Source organism: Loxodonta africana, chromosome 15, assembly GCF_030014295.1.
Source record: "Loxodonta africana isolate mLoxAfr1 chromosome 15, mLoxAfr1.hap2, whole genome shotgun sequence".
In the NCBI taxonomy this organism is placed as follows: domain Eukaryota; kingdom Metazoa; phylum Chordata; class Mammalia; order Proboscidea; family Elephantidae; genus Loxodonta; species Loxodonta africana.
In genome coordinates, this window is record NC_087356.1 from 64777417 (window position 1) to 64790852 (window position 13436).

The 13436-nt window shown below is 38.8% G+C and overlaps 1 protein-coding gene across 1 annotated transcript; it reads right to left on the bottom strand.

Moving 5' to 3' along the window:
- Positions 1-208: 208 nt before the first annotated feature.
- On the bottom strand, positions 209-1270 carry LOC100671426 (putative olfactory receptor 8G3). Its single transcript, XM_003422086.3, has one exon. The coding sequence runs from the start codon at positions 1157-1159 to the stop codon at positions 209-211; it is 951 nt and encodes a 316-aa protein (XP_003422134.1). The 5' UTR covers positions 1160-1270.
- Positions 1271-13436: the final 12166 nt, after the last annotated feature.

The following is a 13436-nucleotide window of genomic DNA, read 5'->3' on the forward strand; positions in this document are numbered from 1 at the left end:
AGAGGTAATATGAATTACTAGGGGTGACCTCCGGGGTTTCCTAGAATTGACTCTGCCCTTCATGTGACTGCCTTCTATTTGACACTATGAATCCAGTTTTATCTTTGGGACCTTTCTTCCAAATAATCAAGTGTTGGCAACAATCTCACTACTTGTGTATATATGTTGCTGTCTCTGGACTCCTTCCTTACTGAATCTTCTCCAAGAATTAGAAATCTCTGCTAATGCAGAATGGTCTTTTCTCAATGATTTTACTGAGAGCAACTTTGACCTCCTTATTCCTCAGGCTGTAGATGAAGGGGTTCAGCATTGGAACAATAATGGAGTAAAACACAGAAGCCACTTTGCTTTGGCCCATGAAGCTGACATTTGATGGCTGCAGGTACATGAATGCTGCAGAACCGTAGGAGATTGTAACAGCCAAGATGTGGGAGCTGCATGTTCTGAAGGCTTTGGACCTGCCCTCAGTGGAGTGGATTTGCAGGATGCTGGCAATAATGGAGACATAGGAGACAACGATGGTCAAGGATGGTGCAAGAATATTAAATAAACTGAAGCACAAAAGTACCACTTCATTGATATAAGTGCTGGAGCAGGAGAGCTCCAGTAGTGGATAAATATCACAGAAGTAATGGTTGATTACTTTAGCCTTACAGAAAACCACTATTAGCATGCAACCTGTGTGAGCTGTGGCACCAATCAAGCCCATCATATATACCTCAACTACCAACCAGGAGCAGACCTGGTAAGACATGGTGACATTGTAAAGCAATGGCTTACAGATGGCCACATAGCGATCATAAGCCATCATGGCCAACATATGACTTTCTGATACAATAAAAAAGATAAATAAGTAGAGCTGAGTCATGCATTCAGGGTAGGAGATGGTGTTCTTCTCTGTCACAAAGTTCACCAGCATTTTGGGGGTAATGACAGTGGAACAACAGAGATCAATGAAGGACAAACTGCTGAGGAAACAGTACATGGGGGTGTGCAGGTGAGAACTGAGCCCAATCAGCGTGATCATGCCCAGGTTCGCCGCCATTGTGACCACATAGACTCCTAGGAAGAAAAGAAAGAGGGGCAACTGAAGTTCTGGGTTTTCCGTTAGTCCAGCGAGGATGAACTCAGTCACTGTGGAATAATTTCCTGCTGCCATTTTCCTTTGGGAATTCTATGGAAGAAGGGAAGAAGAAATTTGAGGTACGTGTTTATTTATGCAGTGTGAAACAGATATAAGTCTTATCGTTCAGGTATCTCTGGTTCTCTCTCCCTGTGCCTGCTGTATGTTGGATGTTAGACCCTGGGATCCCAGTATTATGGGCCATGCAAATAAACATCAGGTGAAACTATATCTTTTTTTAAAATTTCTGTGCTGTATGACTGGGTCTTAGAACTGGCCAGGCTCTGAACATCTAAACAACTGTTCTGATAACTTAGGATATTGAGCATTCTAAGCCCTTTTGGTACAATGATTTAGCACTGGACTGATAACTGGAAGTCTGGCAGTTCAAAGTCACCCAGTGGCTCTGCTGGTAAAAGACCTGAAAATCTGCTTATGTAAAGATTACAGCCTAGAAAACCTTATGGAGTAGTTCTACTCTGTCAGATGGAATCGATATGAGTTGAAAATTGACTCAGGGGTACCTAACAACAGCACAAAAACAAAGCACTTACTATGCCTTATTTGCAATCCTCTCAACTCTTCTGCAGAACAAATACTACCAGGAAACTTGTACCAGTTACTATCGAATTGCTTCTGACTAACATCGAGCCCATGTGTGTCAGACTAGAACTGTGCTCCAGAGAGATTTCATCGGCTGATTTTTTGGAATTAGTTCAGCACGACTTTCTTCTGAGACACATTAACCATTTGAACTATCTAGGGATTCCACCACAATTACTAGTATACTTATATATTTGACTCACAGTGGTTTAATATTTGATGATAGGCATATTATAAGCAAGTGATCAGTATATGAGAGAAGGCCTATCTGTCTCTGTATGGGTCCTTCCCCTTTTCATCTTCCATTTCTTCTTTGAGCTATTCATGTCTGCTTTCCCCTCATCTCTTTATCATATCAGAGAAACCATTCACTATAATTAATGTGAGACAAATATTAACATAATTTACAAAAGTAATGCATTGACCCTCTCATGTAGGCTTATTTCCCTTTAGAGAATACCTTGTCTACTGGAAACAATTAAAAATATAGAAATAGTGGCTCTGGGAAGTAACTGAATGGCTGACATTAAGCATATCACTCAAATTGAGAACCACATCCAGGAAGGTAGTGCATTTTCTAATGAGGAGAAGCCAGAAGTTCCTATGACTAAAGGTGAAACTTATTCATCCCTAAAACACAATGTGCTACATACTCTTGTATAACCTGATGTGGTCCATGACCTTGGAACTTTTGTTCCAGAGGAGCATGGCTGCAGAATGGAATTCTTGGATGGTATTTTTAGCATGTCTTTGCATGTCTTAGGCATGTTGTCTTGGTGTGTTTTGCAGTTACCTTCAAATCAAATCTTTTATCAATCCCTTGATGACATTAAAGACCAAAGCAGAAGAATGTGTGTGTCTCTGAGATCTGAGTTTTGAAGGAAGTTGATGAGTTCCTGGCATAAGATACCATGATGACAGTTCTATGTTCAAAAGAACAAGATCAAAAAGATATCAGCAAAGATTGGTGGTGTATCAAAAACAAGGAAAAGAGTGTTGAGATAAGAACGAATGTGAAGGTGATATTACTATTTATTATAGTATATTATTCAATGCTTACCAAGAAGTTATGCCCCTTTATCCATCCACCATTCACTGAGCACAGATAAACGGTAAGCTCAGGATTCACCATTGTGTGATCTAGTATAGATGCCAGCATAATTGGAATCACTGAAAAATGTTAATTATAAAAAAAAAAATTATAGCTATAACAATTTTTTCCAACTCTTATTTTCTTTGAATCTACCATGTATTTTGCATATGCTTTTCTTTTAGCAGAATAGTATTTCCAGGAGATATAAGTATTAGTAAAGATTTTTATTATTACTTTTATTTCCCATAGCTTTGTCAAATTTATCTGTATTATTAAGAAACGCTCATCAACAACTACAGTGAAAATCCAAGGTCACTATGAATAAGACGCTTAAGTCTCTCAAGTTTCAGTTTTATCTATGACATAAGAATAATAAGCTCATACCACATAGCACTCCTGGGGAATACATCAAATAATATTTATGAAGTGCCTGGACAGTTCTAATCACTTGGTAAGCAGATAAAAATACTCAGCCAAACACTGAATGGAATAAGAAACTAACAGAAGACTGAGGATGAGGAGAGATATTTGTCGAAGTGCCTTATCAGCTAAGGCAACATGGATTCTCCATTTTGGACTTCTATTGGAGATCAGCTGACAGGGAGCACAGGAAAGCAGCTTCACGGAGCTCCCAGCAGGAGACAGAGGACTGGGTAACCAGTAATACACGTTTTTCCACCCCCATCCCATTCCTGCTGCTCTATCTCTGAGCTTCCTGGCTGGCTGTGGTGGCTTGGCCAGCTGAGAAGTGCAACGTCCATGATGCTTGGATTTGCCCCACCCACATCACAGATTAGTGGACAGGGAGTACAGGAAAGCAGCTTCACGAAATTCCCAGCAGGAGTCAGAACACCCAGTAATAAGCCTCCTCTGCTTTCTGCCAGCCACAGTCTCTTGGCTAGGAGGGAACTGCTTCTGTCCCAGGCCACTTGCATTTGGCCCATTCTTAGTGGTTGGGGCTCTGAGTTGGTGTAGCTTCTTTCCGTCTCTTTTGGTTTTTTCTGTGCCTCCCACCACTTCCCCCTCTTTCCTTTGAACATCTGGCACAGTGTGCCATCTTTGCTTCTTCTTGAAATGCTGTGAAGATACTCGACAGGGGATCCACTCCCCCCGGCCTGTGATACCATGCTGGTGGGATCCCTGGGGCTTAATTTTTTTACTTGTTTTGCTTTGTTCTGTTTTGTTTCATTTGTTTGTTTTCTTTCTCTTTTCACACTTAGGAGCCCCTTCTAGCCAGTCTGCACTGCATGGCCTAGGAGCCACTCCCCCAATCTGTGCAGACATATAGGTGGGATTCCAGGGGGCATTTCTTTTCTTTTTTCCTTCTCTCTTTTTCCTTCTTTCTTCATTTCTCGGTTCTCATCTGTATATACGTACCTTCTTTTCCAGTCTCCTGAATACCTGGTGTTGTGTGACATCTCTACCCCCTCTAGCCAGGTTATACTGCTTAAACTGGAGACTTCCCCGTCTTCATGCCCACACTGGTGGGACCCCTGGGGTCTTTTCTATTTTTTTTCTTTTCCAAATTTTTATCTAGTTATTTTTTTTCTTTTTCCCTTTTTCTTTCTTCCTTTTTTTTTCTTTTTTCTTCTCTCCATTTCTTGGGTTCTCATCTCTCCACGTCAATGGCAACCTCCCTTTGCACTCTTTTTTTGGGGGGTTGTGTGTGTGTGTGTGTTTTCCTTTGTTTGTTTTTGGCTCCTGTTTCTCTCTCTTCTTTCCCATACCCATACTAGCTCCATACATCGCAACCTCACCCCTCTTTTCTGCCTACCTGCATCATGTGTTCAACATCACACCTCTGAGCAGCACAGGCACGTCCTACTGGAGACTGCCTGACACGGATTCCTGGCCCTCCTGCCAGCCCTAGCATGTGCCACAAACAACCCACCCCAGCCCCTCCCCTATAGCTGGACCTGCCCTACTGCGCCATAGTTGAGTGACTGGCCCCGCCCATTGGACAGGGGGGTGAAAATTATCGCAACTACAGACAAATGTACAACAAAGAATGCCTAGCTCGCCTGCTCAGAGATAACCAAATAAAAAACCAGGACAAAATGAACAAATCCACAATCAAGAAATGAAAAAAATAACTACCGAATGTCCAGAAGACAGCAGACAAAATCAAAACTTAAAAAGAAAAAAAGGACAGGATGATTCTAGTAGGCATCCAAAATAAAACACAAAGTGACTTTCCAGTAGAAGGAAAGGCAGGAGAACTACCTGACAAGGAATTCAAATCTCTAATATTCAGAGCTATCCAAGAGTTGAATCAAAAAAAAGCACACATAAATGAGGAAAAAATAGACAAATTTATGGAAAAGGCAGATAGATTCACACGAAATATAGACAAAAAATGAAATAATTCAAGAACTTAATACAAGAACAAAATGCCAAAATAAGTTCACAACTAAAAATCATACAAAAACAATTAAAAATCCAAAGATAAACAAGATTTCAGATATGGACAGTGTCTTAGAAGGACCGAGGAGGAGGTTTGAAATGTTGGGAGACAGGGTCAGTGAAATTGAGTACAAACATTTGAATACAATTCTGAGGAAAAATCAGAAAAAGAAGAATAAATAAAAATGAGGAAACCCTGAGAATTATGTGGCATACAATCGAAAGCAAAAATTTGCGAGTGATCGGAGTTCCAGAACAGGGAGTGAAAATGGAAAACACAGAGAGGATCGTTAAAGAATTGCTGATGCAAAACTTTACTAATATCATGAATGATGAAAAGCTGACCACCCAAGAACCTCAATGAACCCCATATAGGATAGACTACAAAAGAAAACACCAAGGCATATCATAATCACACTTGTTAAAACCAAAGACGAAGACAAAATCCTGTGAGCAGCTCAAGAAAAACAAAAAATCACATAGAGATGAGAAACAATATTACTAAACTCCGATTATTCGGCAGAAACCATGATGGCAGGAAGGCAATGGGATGATATATATAAAACCTTGAAAGAAAAACATTGTCAGTCACAAATAATATATCCCGCAAAACTTTCATTCATATATCATGGTGAAATTAGGACATTTCCAGATAAAAGAAAATTAAGGGAATATGTAAAAACCAAACGAAATCTACAAGAAATATTAAAGGGAGTCCTTTGGTCTGAAAACAAACAACATCAGACCACAACCTAAATATAGGACACAAGATTTTACCAGCCAGATACCAATGTATGAAATGAACTCTCAAAGGCGATCCAAAACCAAAACAATTGCAACAGGGAACCAGAGAGGTTAATCTGTAAATGACAACAATGTCTGAAAACAAACAACATCAGACCACAACCTAAATATAGGACACAAGATTTTACCAGCCAGATACCAATGTATGAAATGAACTCTCAAAGGCGATCCAAAACCGAAACAATTGCAACAGGGAACCAGAGAGGTTAATCTGTAAATGACAACAATGTCAGAACAATAAAAGAGGGACTAAATGGTATAGGTATAGAACTTTTTAATGTAGAGGAGGGTAAGGCGATACCAAGAATAATGGATTGGTTCAATCCTAGAATAATAAAGGTAAATGTCAAGGTAACACAAAGAAAATAAACAAACCTACCCATCAAAAGAAAGAAAAAAAAAAAGTCTCGATAAAAAACAAAATGTACAAAAACAAAAGAAATCCACAGACAAAAGGAGTTCAGCACAAGAGAGTAAGAGGAACAAAGAAAATGTTAGTGTCATGAAAAAAAAAAAAGCACTACAAAATGACAACAATAAACTCACACCATTCAATAATTACACTGAAAGTAAATGGGCTAAATACACCCATAAAGAGACACTGAGTGACAGAATGGATTAAAAAACAGGATCCGTCAATATGCTGTCTACAAGAGAAACACCTTAGAAACAAAAGTGCAAATTTATTAAAAATCAAAGCATGGAAAAAAATATATCAAGCAAATAACTACCAAAAAAGAGCAGAAGTGGCCAATACTAATCTCAGACAAGATAGACTTTAAAACAAAATCCACCATAAAAGATGAAGACAGAAACTAAATAATGATTAAAGGGATGATCCATCATGAAGATTTATGCATAATAAACATCTATGTACCCAACGACAGGGCTCCAAAATACATAAACTCTAATACCACTGAAAACAGAAACTGACATTTCCATCATAAGAGTAGGAGACTTCAACACACCACTCTCGGTAAAGGGCAGAGCATCTAGAAAGAAACTCAACAAAGATACAGAATTGCTAAAGAGCACTATCGGCCAACTTGACCTCACAGACATATATAGAACACCACCTAACAGCTGCAAAGTATACATTCTTTTCCAATGCACATGGGACGTTCTCCAGAAAAGACCACATCTTAGGCCACAGAGCAACCCTCAAAAAAATCCAAAACATTAACATAATACAAAATATCTTCTCTGACCACAATACCATCAGCAGAAATTAAGAACAGGAAGAGTTAATGATAAAAAATAAATTATATAGACTGAATAATACCCTGCTTAAAAACCACCGGCTATTTTTTTTAATGGATGAAATCAGAAAATTCGTAGAATTAAACAAGAATGAAAACATATCATACCAAAACCTTTAGGGTACAGCAAAGACAGTCCTCAGAGGTCAATTTATAGCAATAGATGCACACATCAAAAAAGAAGAAAAGTGCAAAATCAAAACATTCACTATGCAACTTGAACAAATAGAGAACAGCAAAAGAAGTCCACAGCCACCAGAAGAAAGGAAATAATAAAGATCAGAGCAGAAATAAATGAAATAAAGAATAGAAAAACAATAGAAGGAATCAACAAAACCAAAAGTTGGTTCTTTGAAATGATCACAAAGCACTGGCCAAATAGACAAAAGAAAAATAGGAGAGAACACAAATAACTGTAATAAGGGATGAAATGGGGGACACTACAACAGGTCCAACTGAAATAAAAAGGATCATAACAGAGTATTATGTAAAACTATATCCCAACAAATTTGAAAACCTAGAGGCAATGGACAAATTTCTAGAAACACACTTCCTACTCAAACTAACACAAAATGATGTTGAAAATCTGAAGACTCATAAAAAGAGAAGAGATTGAAAAGTTAAAAAAGAACTCCCAGCAACAACAACAACAAAAGCCCTGGCCCAGATGGCTTTACTGGAGAATTCTATCAAAGATTCAGAGAAGAGCTTACACCAGTACTACTCAAACTATTTCAGAACAAAGAAAAGGAAGTGATAATTTTGAACTTATTCTATGAAGCCATCATAACCCTGATACCAAAACCAGGAAAAGACCCCACAAAATAAGAAAATTACAGATCAATATCGCTCAAGACTATAGATGCAAAAATTCTCAACAAAATTCTAGCCACTAGAATTTAGCAGCATATCAAAAATACAATGCACCACAACCAAGTAGGATTCATACCAGGTATGCAAGGATGGCTCAACATTAGAAAATCAATCAACATAATCCACCACATAAAAAGAAAGAAAATAATTACATGATCATCTCAATCGATGCAGAAAAGGCATTTGACAAAGTCCAACACCCATTCCTGATAAAAACTCTCAATAAAATAGGTATAGAAGGAAAACCTGTCAACATAATAAAGGGCATATATGCAAAACCAACAGCCCACATCATTCTTAATGGAAAAGGGCTGAAAATATTCTCCTTGAGAACAGGATCAAGACAAGGATGCCCTTTATCACCACTCGTACTTAACCCTTTGTTGGAAGTCCTAGTTAGAGCAATATGGCAAGAAACAGAAATAAAGGGCATTCAAATTGGTAAGGAAGAACTTGTACTCTCCCTATTTGCTAATGATATGATATTATACATAGAAAACCCAAAAGACCCCACAAGAAAACTACTGGAACTAATACAAATATTCAACAGGGTGGCAGGATACAAGGTAAACATGCAAAAATCAGTTGGATTCCTATACACCATAAAGAGAACAATGAAAAGGAAATCAGGAAAACAATACCATTTATAATAGTCTCTAAAAAAAATTAAAAAACTTGGAAATAAGTCTAACTAGGCATGTACAAAGACCTATACAAAGAAAACTACAAAATGCTACTGCAAGATACTAAAAGAGATCTACATAAATAGAAAAACATACGATGCTCATGGATAGGTAGACTCAGCATTGTGAAAATGACAATTCTACCCAGAGTGATTTACAAATACCATGCAATACAGATTCAAATACCGAAAACATTCTTTAAAGTGATGGAAAAACTTATCATTAACTTTATATGCAAAGGAATGAAGTCTCGGATACTATTGAAGAATAAGAATAAAGTAGGAGGACTCACAGTACTTGACATCAGAACCTACTCTACAGCTACAGTAGTCAAAACAGCCTGGTACTGATACAATGACAGATGGATTGACCAATGGAACAGAATTGAGAATCCAGATGTAAATCCATCCACCTACAGTCTCCTGATCTTTGACAAGGGCCCAAATTCCATCAATGGGGAAAAGACAATCTTTTTAACAAATGATGCTGGCAAAACTGGATGCCTATCTGCAAAAAAATGAAACAGGACCCATACCTCATACCATATACAAAAACAAACTCAAAATGAATCAAGACCTAAATATAAAGCCAAAACCCATGAGGTTTATGGAAGAAAAAATAGGATCAAAGCTAGAGGCCCTAATACATGGTACTAACAGGATACAAAACACAACAACACACAAGCTCCAGAGAATAAGCTAGATAACTGGGATCTTCTAAAAATTAAACACTTTTGCTCACCAAAAGTCTTCAGCAAGAGTTAAAAGAGAACATACAGACTGGGAAAAAAAATTTGGCTATTACAAATCAAAAGTCTCATCTCTAAAATCTACAAGAAAATACAACACCTCTACAACAAAAAGATAAACAATCCAGTGAAAAAAATGGGCAAAGGAAATGAACAGACACTTCACCAAAGAAGACATTCAAGTGGCTAACACACACATCAGGAAATGCTCATGATCTCTAGACATTAGAGAAATGCAAATCAAAACCTTCTTACCCCGGCATTACTGGCACCAATCAGCTAAGCAGGAAATAACAGATGTTGAAGAGGCTGTGGGGAGATCAGAACTCTTATGCACTGCTGGTAGGAATGCAAAATGATATAAACATTTTGGAAAACAATATGGTGCTTCCTCAGAAAACTAGAAATAGAAATACCATCTGACCCAGCAGTCTCAGTCCTAGGAATATATCCTAGAGAAATAAGAGTTGTCGCATGGACAGACATATGCATACCCATGTACACTGCAGCATTGTTCACAATAGCATAAAGATGGAAACAACCTAGATGTCCATCAACAGATGAATGGATAAACAAACTGTGGTACATACACACAATGGAGTATTAGGTAACGATAAAGAACAATGATGAATCTGTGAAGCATCTCATAACATGGATGATTCTGGAGGATATTATGCTGAGTGAAATAAGGCAGTCACGAAAGGACAAATATTGTATGCGACCACTACTGTAAATACTCATGAAAAGTTTTACGTACAAAAAGAAACAATCTTTGATGGTTATGAGTGAGGGGAGGGGTGGAGATGAAAAAACACTTAATAGACAATAGGTAAGTGGAAAGTTTGGCGAAGGGTAAGACAGCACACAATAGTGGGGAAGCCAGCACGACCTGTACAAGGCAAGGTCGTGGTATTTCTATAGACACTTCCAAACTCCCTGAGGGATCGAATTGCTGGGCTGAGGGCTGTGAGGACTATGATCTCAGGAAATATCTAGCTCAATTTGTATTAAAAGAGTTTATGAAGAATATGTTCTACATTCTACTTTAGTGAGTAGCATCTGGGGTCTTAAAAGCCTGTGAGCAGCCATCTAGGATACTCCACTGCTCTCACCCCTTTGGGAGAAAGGAAGAACTAAGAAAGCTAAAAGACACAAGGGAAAGATTAGTCCAAAAACTAATGGACCACATCTACTACAGCCTCCACAAGACTGAGTCCAGAACAACAAGATGGTGTGCGGCTACCACCACTGACTGCTCTGACAGGGATCAAATTAGAGAGTCCCGGACAGAGCTAGAGAAATATGTAGAACAAAATTCTAACTCAAAAAGAAAGACCAGACTTGTGGTCCTGATAGAGATTAGAGAAAACGTGAGGGTATGACCCCCAGACACCCTTTCAGCTCGGTAATAAAATCACTCCTGAGGTTCACCCTTCAGCCAAAGATTGAACTGACCCATGGAAAAAAAACGAGTCCTTAGAGAATGGACTGGAAGGCAGGAGGGAAGAGGAAAGCTGGTAATAGTTAACCCAGGGTTGAGAAGGGAGAGTGTTGACATGTCATGGGGTTTTTAACCGATATCGTAGAACATTGGGTGTACTAACTCTTTGATGAGAAACTAGTTTGTTCTGTAAACCTTCATCTAAAGTACAATAAAAAATAAATTTAAACAAATAAGAACAAAGTGGGAGGACTTACTCTGCCTGATTTTAGGAACTATTATACCGCCACAGTAGTCAAACAGCCCGGTAGTGGTACAACAACAAATACATAGACCAGTGGAACAGAATGGAGAACCGAGACATAAATCCATCCACATATGAGCAGTTGATATTTGAAAAAGTCCCCCAAACAGTTAAATGGGGAAAGGGAAGTCTTTTTAGCAAATGGTGCTGGCATAACTGGATATCCACCTGCAAAAAATGAAACAAGACCCATACCTCACTCCATGCACAAAAAGAGCTCAAAATGATCAAAGACCTAAATATAAAATCTAAAGCGATAAAGATCATGGGAGAAAAAAATAAGGACAACGTTAGGAGTCCTAATACACGGCATAAACAGTATACAAAACATTATTAAGAACACAGAAGAAAAACTAGATAACTGGGAGCTCCTAAAAATCAAACACCTATGCTCATCCAAAGACTTTACCAAAAGATTAAAAAGATTACTTAGAGACTGGGAAAAAGTTTTTAGCTATGACCTTTCCGATCAGTGCCTGATCTCTAAAATCTTCATGATACTGCAAAAACTCAAGTATAAAAAGACAAATAACCCATTTAAAAAATGGGCAAAAGATATGAACAGACACTTCACTAAAGAAGACATTCGGGTAGTTAACAGATACATGAGGAAATGCTCACGATCATTAGCCATTAGAGAAATGCAAATCAAAACTACAATGTGATTTCATATTATTCCAAAAGGCTGGCATTAATCCAAAAAACACAATACCATAAATGTTGGAGAGGCTGTGGAGAGATTGGAAAACTTCTACACTGCTGGTGGGAATGTAAAATGGTACAACCACTTTGGAAATCGATTTGGCACTTCCTTAAAAACCTAGAAATAGAACTACCATACTATCCAGCAATCCCAGTCCTTGGAATGTATCCTAGAGAAATAAGAGCCTTTACAGGAACAGATATATGCACACCCATATTCATTCGAACACTTTACAATAGCAAAAAGATAGAAGCAACCAAGGTGTCCGTCAATGGATGAATGGATAAATAAATTATGGTGTATTCACACAATGGAATACTACACATCGATAAAGAACAGTGAGGAATCTGTGAAACAGTTCATAACATGGAGGAGCCTGGAAGGCATCATGCTGAGTGAAATTAGTCAGTTGCAAAAGGACAAATATTGTATAAGACCACTATTATAAGAACCCGAGAAATAGTTTAAACAGAGAAGAAAATATTCATTAATGGTTATGAGAAGGGGGAGGGAAGGAGGGTGAGAGAGGTGTATTCACTATGTAGATAGTAAATAAGAACTACTTTGGGTGAAGGGAAAGACAACACACAATACAGGCTAGGTCAGCACAACTGGACTAAACCAAAAGCAAAAAAGTTTCCTGAATAACTGAATGCTTCAAAGGCCAGCGTAGCAGGGACGGGGGTTTGGGGACCATGGTTTCAGGCAACATCTAAGTCAATTGGCGTAATAAAATCTATTAAGAAAACATTCTGCATCCCACTTTGGAGAGTGCAGTCTGGGGTCTTAAACCCTAGCAAGCAGCCATCTAAGATGCATCAATTGATCTCAACCTACCTGGATCAAAGGAGAATGAAGAACTCCAAGGACACAAGGTAATTATGAGCCTAAAAGACAGAAAGGGCCACATAAACCAGAGACTACATCAGCCTGAGACCAGAAGTCGGTGGTGCCCAGCTACAACTGATGACTGCCCTGACAGGGAAAACAACAGAGAACCCCCGAGGGAGCAGTGGAATGCAGACCCCAAATTTTCATAAAAAGACCAGACTTAATGGTCTGACTGAGACTAGAAGGCCCCCAGACCTTCTGTTGGCTCAGGACAGGAACCATTCCCAAAGCCAACTCTTCACACAGGGATTGGACTGGAGAATGGGTTGGAAAGGGATGCTGGTGAAGAGTGAGCTTCTTGGATTAGGTGGACACTTGAGACTATGCTGGCATCTCGTGCCTGGAAGGTAGATGAGAGGGTAGAGGTGGTTGGAAGCTCACGAAATGGACACGAAAAGAGAGAGTGGAGGAAGGGAGTGGGCTGTCTCATTAGGCGGAGAGCAATTGGGAGTATGTCCACCCTGTAGCAAGGTGTATATAAGTTTTTGTGTGAGAGGCTGACTTGATT